The sequence below is a fragment of the Urocampus carinirostris genome, chromosome 3, assembly GCF_059441175.1.
Source record: "Urocampus carinirostris isolate Australia breed hairy pipefish chromosome 3, RoL_Ucar_1.0, whole genome shotgun sequence".
In the NCBI taxonomy this organism is placed as follows: domain Eukaryota; kingdom Metazoa; phylum Chordata; class Actinopteri; order Syngnathiformes; family Syngnathidae; genus Urocampus; species Urocampus carinirostris.
In genome coordinates, this window is record NC_142351.1 from 2,450,925 (window position 1) to 2,469,426 (window position 18,502).

The window sequence follows — 18,502 nt, forward strand, 5'->3', positions numbered from 1 at the left end:
AGTCCCGTTCAGGACTGCCTACAACACATAGCTTCTTCATATCCTATGTTTTTTATGATTTTATGTCTTGTTTTTAGTTAATATTTCGCTTACAATTTTTTTTTTACATTGTATTTTCTCATTGTCTGTACAGTGTCCTTGGGTGGCTTAAAAGGCGCTTTTAAATATAATGCATTATTATTATTATTATTAAGGAAGAAAGGAATGCACCTAGGAAAGAAGGAAGATAGGAAGGAAGGAAGGAAGGAGGTATGGGAGGGGAAAAAGCAAGGAATTGTGAAAGGAAGGAATGAATGAACAAAAAGAATACATGGAGAAAATGATAGAGTAAGGAAGGAACGCACGATGAAGGAAAAGAAAGAAGGACCTCATCAAGGAAGGAAGGGATTCCAGACGGGAGGACAGAATGCATAAAGAAAGAAAGCAAGGAAGTCAGGAAGGAAAGCAGAAATGCGAGGAATGCTTAGAAAATATCTATTTATTTAATATATACATATATATATATTGATTTATTATCCGCGTTCCTCTCCTCCTTCCCCCTTGGACTGTGTTCTAAAGAATAGAAATACTCATACTATGAATAAAATGTCAACTTAAACATCTATAAATACCCAAAATATGACTACATACGCACCTACACAACTATGAATACATAAAATGTTACTAAAATGTGTACGTATACAAATATCACATATGAGTAAAGCTAAACAATGACAATTACCGGTATTTAAATATGTAGGTCATGAGGAATAATCTACTGGTAGAAAGTAAAATCATTTAAAAAAATTTATTGAACCTTAATAGCCGACAGTTGCACATCGTCCTCAAATTTTGCAATCGTTCTTCTTCCTTCTTCGTCTCGATCGTTGTCACTGTTTTCCACTTCCCCTTATCACTCACTTCTTGGGATTCATCATGACAAATGGGCAATAAAACACAGTACATCAAAATAAAACTAGATGTTGTCTTGCAATTGGAACAGAACAGGAACAGGTAGAGGGCATGTTGTATGTCCAAGTGTCCTTGGGCAAAACACTGAACCCTTAATGCCCCCAATAAGCAGGTCGGCGCCTTGCATGGCTGGATGGCCGCTATTGGTGTGTGAGTGTGTGTGTGAACAGGTAAGTGTGAAGCACATTGTAACACATTGTTGACTTAAAGAGGGCTATATTGACTTCCGGTTCCAGTTTCCAACATGGCGGCGCGTGTTTACGTTGCGGCTAGTTGCTATCCGGCTATCCTACTATTTACCACTGTCCTCCTGCCTTCCTTTTTGGATACATGTAGCCATGTAGCACGTGCTTTGAAAAAGGGTGGCGGTGTCGCGCTCATTTCTGAAAAAAAAAAAAAACACTTAAATTTACTCCTCGTACCGCTAATAATTACAAGTCGTTCGAGGCTCTTGTTATGAGGTCCTCTCTATTGTCAATTTATGTAATAACTATCTATCGCGCACCAAGACCGTACACAACTTTCTTAGACGAATTTGCTTAACTTTTGTCTGAACTACTAACCTATGCAGACAAAATTATAATAATGGGGGACTTTAACATTCATATGAACTCTCCACTCAGTTGACTCACTGTTGCGTTTCAGTCTCTAAATGATGCATTTGGTTTTAATCAACTGGTTGATTTGCCAACCCATAAAGATGGAAACACGCTCAACTTGGTTCTGACTCGAGGAGTTTCGACTTCAAACATGGCGCTATCGTGTGCTACAGTTATCTCGGATCATTTTTTAGTTACATTTGAGGTGCTGGCTAAATGTAGTACCAAAAAAACTGAAGGATTCACCGGACGCAATATAAGCACAGGCACAGTTTCTGAGCTCTCCGATATTCTTCCAGGAGCAGTTGCGTCCTTTCCTTCCTACATAGGCTCCATCGAACCATTCCTAAATGAATTTAACGCTACCCTGGCCAATGCCCTGGATTCAGTTGCGCCCATCCGGCATAAATCACGACCTAAAAGACGCACGCCTTGGTTTAATGATGAAACTAGATCCCTTAAACGAGAGTGCAAGAAATCTGAAAGAAAATGGCGCACTATTAGGCTTGAAGTTTTCCATCAAATCTGGTGTGATAGTTTGTTGAAGTATAAAGCGGCCCTTGCCTCTGCAAAATCAGCCTACCTTTCGAAGGTGATTGCGTCACAAAAGAACAATCCCAGGGTCCTTTTCGACACCGTAGCATCGCTTACAAGGCAACAGACTATCCCAGATAGCTCCACTCATTCTGCCCACGACATAATGGTCTTTTTTACTAAGAAGATCCAAAGCATACAGGAAGAAATCTCTAAAGATAGTATTAATTCAACACATACTAAAGCACTCAAATCCCTAGATGCACGACATGGTGGCTGTCCAGGGACTTGGTCCCGTTTTAGTGAACTGTCACTCGAAAATCTTAAACAGATGGTGAATACGGCCAAACCGACGACTTGCCAGTTCGACCCGCTTCCAGGTTCACTTATTAAAGGTCTCTTTGGCGTTCTTGCACCTTCAGTTCTAAATATTATAAACATATCACTCTCCTCAGGTGTAGTTCCAGCGGCTTTTAAGTCCGCCGTCATTAAACCCACACTGGAACGACCCAACCGTGATCCAGAAAACTTATGTAATTATAGACCTGTGTCAAACCTACCGTTTCTTTCTAAAATACTTGAAAAAGTAGTGGCACAGCAGCTGAATGATTTCATGTCAGAGAACAATCTCTTTGAATCAATGCAATCAGGATTCAGGGCTAACCACTCTACTGAGACAGGTCTGATTAAGGTAACCAATGATCTCCTACGGGCAATGGACTCTGGCGCATCTTCACTTTTGCTGCTGCTGGACCTTAGTGCTGAATTTGACACAGTGGACCATAATATCTTGCTAGAACGGTTGGAAAAATGGATCGGTCTCTCAAGAAACATCCTCTTATGGTTCAGATCCTACCTCTCAGATAGGACACACTGCGTTAAATATGGCGAATTGACATCTGAGCCCTTTAGTGTTACCTGTGGTGTCACGCAGGGTTCAGTGCTTGGCCCCCTTCTTTTCAGCATTTACGTGCTTCCATGAGGTGATATTATTCGCAAGTATAATTTCAGTTTCCATTGCTACGCAGATGACACTCAACTCTATCTTCCGTTGGAGGAATCTTCCACACTAAACTGTGGAAATTTGGAGGCCTGCCTCACCGAGATAAAAGAGTGGATGTCACTCAATTTCCTGCGTCTTAACTCTGAAAAGACTGAAATGTTATTGGTCCATCTAAATGCCGTGACTTATTCTCTAAAACTGCTGTGAACATCGACAATTGCCACATCACACAGAGCGACTCACTTAAAAATTGAGGTGTCATTTTCGACCCCGATCTGTCCTTTCAAACACATGTGAAGAAAATGACTAGAACCGCTTTCTTCCATCTCCGTAACATTGCTAAAATTCGTCCTATACTTTCTCAGTCGGATGCGGAAATCATAATTCATGTGTTTGTTACCTCTCGTCTCGACTACTGTAATGCACTACTTTCCGGTCTTCCGATGACCAGACTCAGGAGTCCTCCTCAGCTGTTGTTGTTGTTGTTGAGTCACTCAAGGCGCCTAAGGATAATCCTCAGTAGCGCTAGACTCGCTTGTGGGAGGCTCCGTAGTTCTCCAAAGGAGAATCCCAGCTGGCGGTGGTATCGGGCAGACTGGAGTGCGGGGCATCGTAGCCAGAGATGCTCGACCGATTCTTCGTCCTCATCGCAGTGACGGCACCGATCGTCTTGCATTTCCCCGTCTAAGGTTGCCATCTTCGGAGGGAGGGGTGATGACCGGACCGGAATCGTATAAGATCGACAAGGTCTTTCTTTGAGAGCTGGGATTCTTCCTCCGGGTTGTGGTTGGAAGAGGTAAGAGAAATGAGACGTGGGTGGGTAGATGGGGGGGTTTGCAGCTCCTGCGAATAATGGCGAGCCGAGTTTGTGGGTCTAGCGGCGCGGTAGGTTGAGGGAGGGCCGAGCCTAATTTAGCCTGCTTGTCTGCAAAGTTTACCTGGGAGGTTACAGTGACCCGGGACCCAAATAAGCCGGATGCTCTTGGATGGGGAGAAGGCCGCAATTGAGGAGTTAAGGGACAGGAGGGAGGGGTCTGTTATATTAGGGTTGGAGAGAGCTTGGAGGAGGGACTTGCAATCCGTGATGATGGAGGATGAGGACCAGTCGTTATTGTGGTCTCGCCAGGCGATTGAAGCGATCGTGGCAGACTTTCCGGCCTGAAAAGAACTGCTAAAGGCCCCGGTTGGCGCATGCCAGGAGTGGATTAGCGTGTTGCCTTTAAAGATGACCATTCCGGCTCCTCCATTCTCCGTACCGTTGAGGGTGGAACCATCGGTAAAAATATACAAGTCGGTTGGGGCCCAGATCCGCAAGTGTTTCCTCTGCAGTGGCAAGTTGTTGGGCAGGGGATGCAGACTTTGGGACGGGGGTGAAATGGATGGGTGGCGGGGGCGCCAGAGGCCACGGAATATTAGGGTCATGTACAGACTCTGAGTCCACTGGCGTGAGGTTGAGAGAGGATAAAATGGGGGTTGTGGAATTACGCCAGTCTTCTCTCTTGAGGCGTTTAGGACCGGGCTTTTGGAGGAGTACTCTCCTGTGATCGTTGGGAGGGAGGTGGAACCATTCATCAGCTTTCCTAAGGCTGGCAAGCTGAAGTCGGGAGGAGAGCGGTGGGAGCTGGGCTTCATGGCGGACAGTGTCGATCGGAGTATATCGAAGTTGGCCCGTAATTGCTCAAGCCGCGTCGGATTGTGTCCTCTCCGGTTTATGGATATTGGTGTTGGAGGTCCAGGGCGCCCATGCATGAGCTGCATATTCAGCGAGCGATCCGGCGGTGGCAATGTAGATCGTCCGCATCTCCAAGGGCCGCCATCCCCGAGACGTGCCGGTCAGTTGTCGCAGGAGATTGGATCGTTGCTTTGTGACTTGGCTCAAGTGCCGGACATGCTCATTGAAGGTCAGTCGGCGATCGTATCGAACCCCAGGGAAAGTAGGAGTAGGATTCATCTTGAGTCTCGAACCCCCTACAGTGATGTTTGGGCACCAAGAAGATTCCGCAGCGTCCATGGAAAAGAAGGCGACTTCTGACTTTGCCGTGTTGAGGGTGAGATGATTAATACCAGCTCAGTAGCCTAGATGGTAAGGCGCCCGCTTTGAGACTGGGAGGTCGGTGGTTCGCGCCCCGGCCGAGTCATTCCTAAGACTTAAAAAGTGGTCGGCGGCGCCCTCTGTTGGCTGCGGCTGCGTCGGCTCACTACAACGGGTCAGGTGCAATCGACATTTCGTTCTGTGTACATTGTTACACAGAATGACAATACAAGGAAATTATTATTATTATATTATAATAGTGGCCCATTGGTTGACTTTGGCCGCCTCTGACTCTAGTCTCACCGCCACTGCTTTTTTATTACGGCCGCTACAGACCAGCGCCAAGTCATCAGCATAGCCGGAGACGAGGGTGGAAGCTGTTTCAAAATGCAGCAGCGAGGCTTTTAAATAGGAGAAAAAAGTACGATCACATCATCCCAATTTTGGCTAACCTGCATTGGCTCCCTGTTAGCCAAAGATGTGATTTCAAGGTTCCCTTAGTATTATACAAAATCATACATGGACTTGCTCCCTCATATATTTCGGATGTGATTTCCCCCTGTGTTCCGGTCCGAAGCCTTCGTTCTGAGAGCGCCGGTCTTCCGGTGATCCCAAGAGCCAAGAAGTGTTCCGCTGGTTCGAGAGCGTTCTCCATCCGGGCACCGGTGTTGTGGAAAGCTCTTCCCCCTGAGATCCGATCTGCTGCCTCAGTGGACATGTTTAAGTCCACGTTAAAACTCACTTCTACTCTATAGCATATGAATAACCTAAACTTCTTACGTGTAATAACTTGTGAAGCCCTTTGAGACTATTTGTGATTAAGGGCGTCTAAAATAAAAATGACTATATAAATGCAGTCCATTTACCATTTAGAATCTTGATTATCCTCAAAGCATCTGGAGGCTGACTTCTTATTGGTATGTGAGTGTGTGTGAATGGGTAAGTGTGAAGCACATTGTAACGCGCTTCTGGAGCTCTTCATTGACTTGAAAAGCGCTATAGAAATGCAGACCATTTTATTTCATAGCACGACTCGTTTGCATAGGCAGCACGGCGGCGCAGTGGTTAGCGCTTGTGCGGCACAGTACATGTCATGGGAACCTGTCGTGAGTTCAAATCCAGCTCCAGACTTCCTGTGCGGAGTTTGTATGTTCTCCCCGTGCTTGTGTGGGTTTCCTCCGGGCACTCCGGTTTCCTCCCACGTTCTAAAAACATGCATTTCAGGTGAATTGGCCGGTCCAAATTGTCCCTAGGTGTGAATGAGCGAATGAGTTGTCTGTCCCTGTGTGCCCTGCAATTGGCTGGCAACCAGTTCAGGGTGTCCCCTGCCCACTGCCCGGAGATGGCTGGGATGGGCTCCAGCCCCCCCGCGACCCTAATGAGGATAAGCGGTATGGCTAATGAGATGAGATGAGACTCGTTTGCATGTCGTCGTTAGGATGTAGCCGTTAGCATGTAGCTGTTAGTATAACTCGTTAACATGTACTGCTAGCATAACTCCTTTGCATGTAGCGGTTAGCATAACTCGTTATCATGTATCCGTTAGCATGACTCGTTAGCATGTAACGGTTAGCACCTAGTGGTTGGCAAGACTCGTTTGCATTCTTGGGATCAAGAGGTTGCAGGTTCGGTTCCCGGCTCCTCCGTGTTATATGTCGAAGTGTCTGTGCAGCCCTTTGAGACTCCTTGTGATTAATGGCTATACAGATAAACAGGACTTGACTTGAGGTTTTTTAGTTTTTCCTTGCCCTCATGTAGGTTTCAGATCAGGTGATGGTGTCATAATAGTCTGTAGTTTGCAGTAATCTATGGTCTGTGCGGCCCTTTGAGACTCTTTGTAATTAAGTGCGTCACAAATAAACAGGGCTTGACATGTTTATGAGTGATTCAATTTGTTTAGATATTGTATAAAAAATGTTTGGATGACAGTAAGGTATGAAATCTGGGATTGACTCACTGCTGTCACGGAGCGGGAAACGGGTAATAAGGACCCATTCGCGTAGACGTACTCACAAACGATTGGGGGAGGATGAGGAAGGGTGCGCAGACTCGAACCGGGGATCGACGGTCGCCGAGTGGATTAGAAATCCATTAGAATCGATCGATCGAACGATAGATATGTAACCGCGGTGTCCCACCCAGGATCCACATTCAGGCCGGAATGGATGATGAGGCTTTTATTTCAGTTATCAGCGTGCCAGAGACTGCAATGAGCGACACAACATACACACACACTACAAAACATATTTCAGCGGGAATTTCAACAAAAAATGTTGTTATTACAGCCGTGACATTAAAAATAGCATTTTGTGCCCATTGCAAGTTCTACTACCAGTAAATAATCCAAACTCGCCTGAATTTGTTTTTACAATCAAATGCCTGCAAATGAGCGTAGCAGGGGTATCTTAACAGGTGAGACGATAGCTTGAAGCCTTACCTGGTACCGTGTCAAATTGGATCCCAAACTTCAAAATTAAAGAGTGCATTTTACACATTTTTCTACGGGTATGTTCAGGTTCATGGCTATTTGGAGAAAACCGGTTTACAGTTCGAAAACCTGCAAATGTGCATTTCATTTCGGCCATCGCACGAGTTGTAAACGCTTAAATTATCGTTCCGCATCCATCCCAAATTCTGCATACGTGCGCATAAAAATGGTGCGTAGAATATATCACTGGAGGCGTTACGAACACTCATTTCAGGGTTTCATTTGAATACAATTGACACAACTTCATATCGAGTTATGTTCCTATAGACAGCCTTTATGATACTTGGTTGATTACGTGTTTTAAGCTCCCACTTACAGTGAATAATTGACCGCAAACTGAGCAGGCAAGTCTTCTCGCCGGCGTGAGTTCTTACGTGTATACTTCGCGTGCCGATATGGATGAATTTTTCACTAAAAAGTCAAACGGTCAAAGGTTTGTCACCAGTGTGGGTTCTAATGTGTCTGTTTAAGGTTCCACTTGTAGAGAATGTTTTATAGCAAACTGAGCAGGAAAAAGGCTTCTCTCCAGTGTGGGTTCTGATGTGTCTCTTTAAGGTTCCTTTGAGGGAGAATCTTTTTTCGCAAAATGAGCAGGAAAAAGGCTTCTCCCCAGTGTGTGTTAGAGTGTGTAGTTTTAAGGCCCCACACTGGGTGAATCTTTTATCACAAACTGAGCAGGAAAAAGGCTTCTCCCCGGTGTGGGTTCTAATGTGATATTTTAGGCCCCCACTTGTAGAGAATATTTGATCGCAAACTGAGCAGGAAAAAGGCTTCTCCCCAGTGTGCGTTAGAGTGTGTCGTTTTAAGGACTGTCTCATGCTAAATCTTAGACCACAAGTTGAGCAGGCAAAAAGCTCCTCGCCAGTGTGGGTTAGTGTGTGTTCTTTTAAGTTCCCACGGCGGGTGAATTTTTTTCCACAAACTGAGCAGGGAAAAGGCTTCTCGCCAGTGTGGGTTCTAATGTGACTTTTTAAGGTTCCACCTTCAGCGAATCTTTGACCGCAAACTGAGCAGGAAAAGGGCTTCTCGCCAGTATGGGATCTAATGTGTCTGTTTAAAGTTCCACTTGTAGTGAATATTTTATCGCAAACTGAGCAGGAAAAAGGCTTCTCTCCAGTGTGGGTTCTGATGTGTCTCTTTAAAGTTCCTTTGAGGGAGAATCTTTTTTCGCAAACTGAGCAGGAAAAAGGCTTCTCCCCAGTGTGCGTTAGAGTGTGTAGTTTTAAGGCCCCACACTGGGTGAATCTTTTATCACAAACTGAGCAGGCAAAAAGCTTCTCGCCAGTGTGGGTTCTAGTGTGTAATTTCAAGTTTCCTTTGAGGGAGAATCTTTTACCACAAACTGAGCAAGCGAAAGGCTTCTCCCCAGTGTGGGTTTGAGTGTGCATATTCAAGTTTCCTCGTTGGGAGAACACTTTTCCGCAAATTGAGCAGGAGAAACGCTTCTCGCCATTGTGGGTTCGTTGGTGTAATTTCAAGTGTCCTTGTGTGGAGAATTTTTGACCACAAACTGAGCAGGCAAAAGGCTTCTCCCCGGTGTGGGTTCTAATGTGATATTTTAGGCCCCCACTTGTAGAGAATATTTGATCGCAAACTGAGCAGGAAAAAGGCTTCTCCCCAGTGTGCGTTAGAGTGTGTCGTTTTAAGGACTGTCTCATGCTAAATCTTAGACCACAAGTTGAGCAGGCAAAAAGCTCCTCGCCAGTGTGGGTTAGTGTGTGTTCTTTTAAGTTCCCACGGCGGGTGAATTTTTTTCCACAAACTGAGCAGGGAAAAGGCTTCTCGCCAGTGTGGGTTCTAATGTGACTTTTTAAGGTTCCACCTTCAGCGAATCTTTGACCGCAAACTGAGCAGGAAAAGGGCTTCTCGCCAGTATGGGATCTAATGTGTCTGTTTAAAGTTCCACTTGTAGTGAATATTTTATCGCAAACTGAGCAGGAAAAAGGCTTCTCTCCAGTGTGGGTTCTGATGTGTCTCTTTAAAGTTCCTTTGAGGGAGAATCTTTTTTCGCAAACTGAGCAGGAAAAAGGCTTCTCCCCAGTGTGCGTTAGAGTGTGTAGTTTTAAGGCCCCACACTGGGTGAATCTTTTATCACAAACTGAGCAGGCAAAAAGCTTCTCGCCAGTGTGGGTTCTAGTGTGTAATTTCAAGTTTCCTTTGAGGGAGAATCTTTTACCACAAACTGAGCAAGCGAAAGGCTTCTCCCCAGTGTGGGTTTGAGTGTGCATATTCAAGTTTCCTCGTTGGGAGAACACTTTTCCGCAAATTGAGCAGGAGAAACGCTTCTCGCCATTGTGGGTTCGTTGGTGTAATTTCAAGTGTCCTTGTGTGGAGAATTTTTGACCACAAACTGAGCAGGCAAAAGGCTTCTCGCCAGTATGGGATCTAATGTGTCTGTTTAAGGTTTCACTTGTAGTGAATATTTTATCGCAAACTGAGCAAGAAAAAGGCTTCACTCCATTGTGGGTTCTGATGTGTCTCTTTAAGGTTCCTTTGAGGGAGAATCTTTTACCACAAACTGAGCAAGCGAAAGGCTTCTCACCAGTGTGGAGTTTCATATGCAACTTCATATAAGACTTGCTTTGAAACGTTTTCCCACACTGGGAACATGTGTTACCACCTTCAGCGTTTGGGGAGTGGGACGTGTCGCCGTCATCCGATTCCTCGTGTTGAGGGGAGCTGATGCTTAGAGGCTCCTGCCAACCGTTATCTTCAGGTTGACCTTGATCTCCAGGTTGACCTTGATCTTCGACAATTAAAAGGACCTCGGTCACTAGCAAGACTGGAGAATCGTCCTCCTCTTTAACGCGAACAGGCTCCCCATCTTCTGTCTCTTGCTTAATGTGATAAGGCTTCAGATCTTCCTCCTCCTCCTCAATTTTAACGGCAGGCAACTCTGGTTTCTCCCGCGCAGTAGGAAGATATTCTTGGCTGACGTCTGCAAGACACAAGTCACATTTATTTGTATTGCCCTTAACTCGTTCAGTGCCGTAAAGTAACGTTTTCAAAAGCATTGTTCCTGAGTGCCAAAACGTAAAAAAATTTGAGGAATTAAATCATCTCGAGGTGGTTGGAGTAGCTTTGACCAGATTCCTTTGTCAACACTTAAGCCGCGTTTGATTCCTGTATCCACCGTATTACGCTGTAGGGCGGTGAGTAGGCGCCGGCGTATATGCCAAGTACGCGCAGCGTGACAAGAAAAGCAGAGATATGAGTATCGACTGTTAACGCTTCAAATCTTTAGTCTTTCTAAAAAAAATGACCAAGGGCATTCGTTGGGATAATGTATCGTAGGACCCTGCGATCACCATGACGACCTGAATCACGTGATCACGTCACCCGAGACATCAGGGGCTGAGAATTTTTGCAAAGTTCATGCATACGTTTAGTCTTCTTGCAATCAAATCTTATTTGTGTTCATGGAAAATATCGTTTAGATATTCTAGGTATCGAAAACATAGATATTTAAAAAAAAGCACAAAAGGGAAACTTGCGCTTGAAATGCATCGTTTTGCAAGGAGCCATTTTTCTCAGAAGTTTTCCGGGAAACATGTGTTTTCAAAAAACATGGCAATGTCATCAATTCAACTAAATCAACTGTTGTTTCATGAAAGATAAGTGTTAAAGCTTCCTTGTGGTGTGCCCTATGCCTGTTTAGCTACAGAGCTAGATTTTCTGTAGGCCATTCAAAATGAGTCAACATGGCCAACATCGGCACTTCCCATTTGAGAGAAACGTCTGGCGCTACTCAGAAACACTCGCAGAGGGCTGCAAAGACCACCACGACAACATCCCATGATCTGAAACCTACGCGAGGGCAAGGAAAACAAAACAAAAAAAACAGCATGAGGAAAATGAGGAAACCTTGAGAATGAACCACACATGAGGTCATCTCCTTGACCAGGCCAAAATGGATGATGAAAGGACAACAACAGAAAACAGACAACCGACAACCGTGTTTTTCCATCCCATAGGAAGTCTCTGGCTGTCTGCTGGGGTTTAATGGGTCCCTCCTGGGTTTCTAAAACGAGTATTGTTTAAAAACCATCATTTGAAATTAGTATGAATTTTATAAATATTATAAAATTATTAGATTATATATGTAGGAGAAACGCTGCCAGATGACTCAACATACAGGAAGTGAGTGAACTCCCCAAGAGATGGATTGGCTTAGGGTCAACCATTCATGTTGAAGTCCGCCTCCCACCTAGCAATCGATAGAATGGGACAAGCTAAACATGACGGTCAATCTCAATAGGAGTGAAGCCCCATGCAAGAGACCACCTCGTGGGGTCTCGGTGATTCCGAGAGAGGTGAGGAATCCGCCCAGAACTACACGACAGGAGTTGGTCAAAGACCCGAAAAGAGCCGGGACCACCGTTTCCAAGGTTACTGTAGGAAATACACTAAGACTTCATGATTTGAAATCACGCATGGCATGAAAGGTTCCTCTGCTTAAACCAGCAAATGTCAAGGCCCGTCTTCAGTTTGCATATGTCCATTTGGATGATACGGAGGAGTCGTGGGAAAAGATTTTGTGGTCAGGTGAGACCAAAATGGGGGTGTTTTTCTGCACATGGGACAGGACAAGTGCACTGCATTAAAGAGAGGATGACTGGGGCCGTGTATTGTGAGATTTTTGGGAATAACCTCCTCTCCTCAGTCAGAGCTTTGAAGACGGGTCTTGGCAGGTTTTCCAACACGACAACGACCCGAAGCACGCAGCCAGGAAAACCAAGGTGTAGCTCCGTAAGAAGCATATGAAGGTTCGAGCATGGTCCAAACAGTCTCCAGACCTGAAACCATTCAGGGAGCTCCAACTCTGTGTTTCTCAGCGACAGCCCAGAAACCTGACTGATCTCGAGTAGATCTGTGTGGAGGAGTGGGCCAAGATCGCTCCTGCAGCGTGTGCAAAGCTGGTGAAAGACTACTAGAAACGTTTGACCGCTAATAGCAGACAAAAAGCTACTGTACCAAATATTATCATTCATTTTTAGGTGTTATTTTCAGCTATATCACACAAATAAATCGTTAGAAAATCAAGCATTGTGATTTCTGGATTTTTCTTTTTAGTTTATCTGTCTCACAGTGGACAGGCACCTACGATGAAAATTTCAGATAACTCAATGATTTCTACGTGGAAGATGTACCAAAATAGCAGGGTGTTCAAATACTTATTTTATTCACTGTATGTATTTTGAAAGAATGAGCAAAACAGAAGCCAGGACCTTATTCGAAAGGAAAGTACGGTGGACGTCGGCGGCCAAATACGAGATGTCGAGGGCGTCGCAGAAAGTAAAACGACCAACCTGCTCTGTTCAACACAATTTGGAGTATCTTGTCAACAGTTCCTGGCAACTCTGGTTCCTGCCACGCAGTAGCAAGATATTCTTCACCCATGTCTGCAACACACAAGTCAAATGGCATTTATTTGTGACGCCTTAAATCACAGAATCTCACAAAAGGGACGCGCAGAACACCACAGGATTTTGACAAGACTATTCAAGACTTTTTGAGTGCCTTTGAGTGTCAAATTTAAGACAAAGTTGACAAGAAAAACACACACACAATTGAAACAAACAAAAACCACGACATGAATAAGAGGCAATTTTAAACAAATGTTTTTTTTAATTACATATTGGTCCCATATTTGATCTGAAAAACATAGCACTCTCCAGAGTTGAAAAGAATTAAGCAGGTTGCAATGGGTATTGCAAGGGCCTCAGTGCATAATACACAGTCAACCTCAACATTAAATATAGAGTAAGTTGTAGAAAGATCAAGCTTCCGGTCTCAAAATTTCAAAAGATGCAGCAGGTTCTACAGTAGCATGCGTCTGGTCCTGGTGCTAATCTGAATACTCAGGACGCCTGAACCTTCTAAGCTCGTCCTTCTCCCTCAAGGACGAGGAAACAAAAGTATGAGGTTACTCAGAAGCTATTAAATATCGGTGTTCCTTAAGGCGAGATAGAAACATTTCCTGTCAGGAGCTGTCGGACAGTCCCAAACGCAGGGCACAAGGGATGTGGTGAGACCTGACTTGAGAGACGTTTATTTCAACAACAAAAGACTGTCCCGGCGAGAAGGGGGTGTGGGACTTGGGTAGTAGAGGAGATCTTGAGAGGGAAACTTGAGAGGAGATCTTTGGGTGGCGAGAATCTTGAAAATAGGTTACATGGTAATACCCTTAAGGAGACCGTTGAAGTTGCAAGTTTTGGGACAAAGAAGAGAAACTTGAGAGGGAGACTCGGTGAAGTTCTTGGGGAGGAGAGAATCTTGAAAAGGAGACTTTAGAAGACCAATAAGAGGACATTTGAGATGAGGGGCTTGAAGTGGAGAAGTTAGAACATGAAAGGAATTGAAGGGGGAATTATTCTTGGTTATATACTGAACAGAAGGACCTAAAAAGGTTTTTATTCTCTGCTTTTAATTATTCTCTCTTTTGTTTCATGTTTCTTTTTTGAGCCGTTTTCCTTTTGTTCTCTATTTTCATTTTAGTTGTTCTCTTTTTGTTTCTTTTTCTAGCTTCTTGCTTCCTTTCTCTTGCTGCTTTTCTCATTTTATTATTTTGCTCTTTAGTTTATTGTTTCCTAGCTTTTTCCTTCATTACTTATTCGCTGATTTTATGTTTATTTTCATTCTAGCCTTTGACCTATTTTATTGCTTTAATGTTGAATTTCTTTTCCTCACTCTTTTTTCCTTTCATAGTTGAGTTTTTGCTTCTTTTGTTTCTTTTTCATTTTGATCTATTCTGTGTTTTTATGCAGAATTGTCCCCTCTTTGAAGTCGTTTTGTGCACACTGTTACATAACAATTAGTCATATATCCATTAAATCAACAAAAACAATCTAAAGAGCCGCTTCAGAGCCGAAAAGAGCCGTCTAATTTTGGTCAGTCAAGCTAAAAGAGTCGCTTCTCAATATAACTACTACGAAGCAATATGCTGGGAGAGGCTGCTCCCTCCGTGGGGACTGATGCGCACACTGTGTACTGAGGGCGCCGGAGAGTCCAAGCTAGTGTCTGGGGACTTACACAATTATATACGAGATGACGTATGCACTGCCCAGACTGCCCTCATTACTACATCCACTTTTCTTTTGGTGGGCAGAGCGAATCTGTGGGTGAAGGACCAGGCCACCCCCTACTGGTAACGCCCCTGATATCAATGATGTAGCACAGGGGTGTCAAAGTCAAATGGACGGAGGGCCGAATAAAACATTTGGCTACAAGCCGAGGGCCGGACTGACCAATCTTTACTGAAACCAAGATTTAACCTACTGAAAACACAACAAATATATTACAATATGATTGGATAAATAAAGCCATATTTTCTTATGACTCTGTCAGTCATTTTTAATTTCAGCAGGCACAAAATACAAATGTCCTTTATATAAAAAACTCATAACAACAACTCATAACCATTTTCTATCATTCAATCATCTGAAATTATTAAAAGGAAATATTGCCTCGAAATACAATAAAATAAAGTGCAAAATTCTCTTGTTACTTAAAACCAATAGCAATCAACACACTAGACCTCATCTGTCCTGCTCAAATGTACATTGGCTTTCCTTTCTGGGCTTTTTCTGGGTTAGTGTGAAAAAAAGGAATTACTGATTAACAAATAATAACAATCAAAAGTCATTTTCTCTGCTAAATAGGAGACAATTTTATCAAGACTGTTGTCCATATCAAGATCTATTTTCCATGAAAAGCCGAAAAACAAGAAACACTCCCAGGACAGAGTCGGCAAACAAAAACAACATAGTCAACATAGACAATAGAACAACAAAAAACAAGACCTTCTTTATGTGCATATTTAACTTTTAAACTTGAACGGAGTAAAAACTTCAAATGTGTAATTGCACAGGAAACATTACTGTATTATTACTGTATTTACATACATTTATATACAGTACTGTATTACTACAACTCTACATTACTTGTTTGAGGCGTGTGTTTTGTTTCATGATGCCGTCTAATATTATACTCTTTCATCACCGCCACACTTTCTCCACATAGCAGACACACAGGTTTTCCAGCTACCTCCGTGAACATGTACTCCAACTCCCACCTTGTTTGAAAGCCCCGGTTTTCAGTGTCCACCTTCCGTTTAGCCATTGGTAATGGTTATCTGTGGGCTAATTTATGCTGTTATGCTCATTAGCAGCTGATCGACTGCTGAATAAAGCAAACCGCCTCCCGCTTTGCTTCCGCTCGGCGTGTCCGCGTTGCATTGTGGGAAATGTAGTATTCATGCGTACTGCGGGCTGCGGGCTTGCAGCGGCATGCGGGCCGGATCTAATAATATATTGATATCGTCACGCGGGCCAGGTAAAACCCTCTCGCGGGCCTGATTTGGCCCGCGGGCCTTGACTCTGACATATGTGATGTAGCAGAAGCGAAAATGACGAACCTGCCCCGAGCTGCTTGGAAACAGCGTCCGGTCCTCGACATTCTCGCTCGGTCTCCTCTTTGGCTCCCCGAAGCTTCTCTTGGAGAGGTCCTTCTTCCCCACTTGAGCACATTTTCTCCAAGTTTGAACGAAAAAAACGCCACGAGGTGTCGCTCCAACTCGGCAGTAAAAAGGACAGACCTTCGAAAACGACTGCAAAGTGATACTTCTGTCGAGCTTACGTAGTTTGAAGTTGACTATAAGACTTTTGGTAGTTTTCTCGACAATTCTTGTTCGGCAGCCATGACAGTTTCTTATTCGAAACACCGCCGCAATGGTTTGTGGGACACAAATATAGACGAGCTTTAGCATCCCACTGACTTGCGTGCCTACGTGGCGGCCATTTTGGTAGGGGCAACTTCGCGCATCTGGAGGGACGAAAGCATGACCAACTTGGGTGCCAACTTTTTTGGGTGTTTGGGCAATTGGGTTGGCCATGGTCCAAAAAATTTTGTGTGTTTTTTTTTGTTATTTATTTCCCTTTTATTTTCTTTGTTATTGTATGTGTTTGTCTTGCTGTCGGTCACCCCTCTTGAGGGATATGACCAAGGTAGATAGATGGATAACTTCGCGCAATGGATGTACATTGAAAAGAAATCACAACCTGCTCGATTTAAAACTGATTTTTATGTAGGTAACTAGTTGTTATCAACGTCAACACTTGCTCTTTTTACGGAAAATTAACAAAAAATGTATTTTAAAACTAAAAAATGCTTCTGAAAAAAACAAAAACAATTTATAAACCGTTATAGAGGTTAAAAATATCTGTAACGGGTGCAATAATAACTTTAGTTTTGTTGAAATTCCTGCTGAAATATGTTTGTATAGTTTTTTGTATAAGTGTCTTGCGATGACGAGTCCAACAGCGCCACCTGCTGGGGTAAGGTTTAGTTTAGCCCAGGGCTCGCCATATGTTTAGGTGTTTCCAAAAGAGGATGTTTGGAGAAGACCAGTTTACAGTTCGAAAATCTCTGCAAATGTGGATTTTATCTCATCTCATCAGCCGTACCGCTTATCCTCATTAGGGTCGCGGGGGGGCTCCGGGCAGTGGGCAGGGGACACCCTGAACTGGTTGCCAGCCAATCGCAGGGCACACAGGGACAGACAACTCATTCGCTCATTCACACCTAGGGACAATTTGGACCGGCCAATTCACCTGAAATGCATGTTTTTGGAACGTGGGAGGAAACCGGAGTGCCCGGAGGAAAACCACGCAGGCACGGGGAGAACATACAAACTCCGCTCAGTAAGTCCGGAGCTGGATTTGAACCCACGACAGGTTCCCATGACATGAACTGTGCCGCACAAGCGCTAACCACTGCGCCGCCGTGCTGCCCCTTGTGGATTTTTTTCGGCCATTTCTTCCACAGACATTGCGAGAGTTGTAAACACTGGTGGCGTTCCAAACACTTATTTCAGGGTTTCATTTGAATGCAATAGAGACATCTTCATATCGACTAATTTCGAATTTCATTGGCCAACCAATGTGTCAATTATCATTTGACCCGGTCACGATTGGCTAGAGTTCTTCGGAAGTAAAGGAGGCGTTGTCGTTTGTAGCAATACAGACCGGTATAGGCTAATGCGGGCTGAGGACCGAGAAGCGATTGGCCGAAAAAGTTGTCCATCAACAGAAAATATTTTTAGAAGTCTGTTTATTTGTAAACGCGAATTAGATGGCAAAACACACAGCTAGAAACAAGGCAGAGATACTTTTCGACTGATTTTTTTTCATCCATTATGGTGTGTTTTTTAGTAAACCTTTTTAGGATGTTACGTAATATAGTGGAATTTCCTGCCTGCGAGCCAATGTCCGTCAGATTTAGAGTTTCAGGGATGAGTAGATTATGAAATCTTGATATTTTGAATGCCAAGAGTTGAATCTTCGGACTCATTTGAAGATTATTAGTTCTGATTGTTAAAGGGGCAACGAATTGGGCGACTGATGGGACATGTGCTGTCTTATACTTATAACAGTTCATATTTCAGTTTAATGTTGTCTTACAATATGGTCAAGGTGATTTCCAGCCTCAACTTCATTTTGGTCCAGGAAAATCCAAGTCCCTTTTCTGTCTTGACTTAACACATAGTTAAGTTTCGGTTCTGGCAAAAATCATCATTCATAAAATGATATCTAACTCAACACATTTCCAAATGTCTTTAAATTATATCTATTTGGTTCAGAACCAATTCGGTCAGCAGGCGGTGCTCTCGGTTTCAAACACGAATTCATTTGAAATAGCCTGTGTCTAGCATTTATCATGAAGGATGCAACTTTAAACACAATGTATTTTCAGCTTTAATTGATCGATTTTGTAGTTCGTTGATAGGGATAATGATGAAGAACAATAACATCGACCCATAAATGATGCACGTTTGATTTTAAAACACTACATTTTATTCACATGATAAAAAAATTGTATCAAACGAAAGAATAAGG

General features: G+C 43.7%; 1 protein-coding gene across 1 annotated transcript; it reads right to left on the reverse strand.

Annotated features, from left to right (window-relative positions):
- Positions 1-7,636: 7,636 nt before the first annotated feature.
- LOC148368282 (uncharacterized) lies at positions 7,637-12,413 on the reverse strand. Its single transcript, XM_088329682.1, has 4 exons — positions 12,404-12,413; positions 11,892-11,999; positions 10,082-10,407; positions 7,637-9,829 (listed from the first exon to the last, which is right to left on the reverse strand). Exons 1-4 carry the CDS (start codon positions 12,411-12,413, stop codon positions 8,027-8,029), a joined length of 2,247 nt encoding a protein of 748 aa, XP_088185808.1. The 3' UTR covers positions 7,637-8,026.
- Between the last annotated feature and the right edge of the window lie 6,089 nt (positions 12,414-18,502).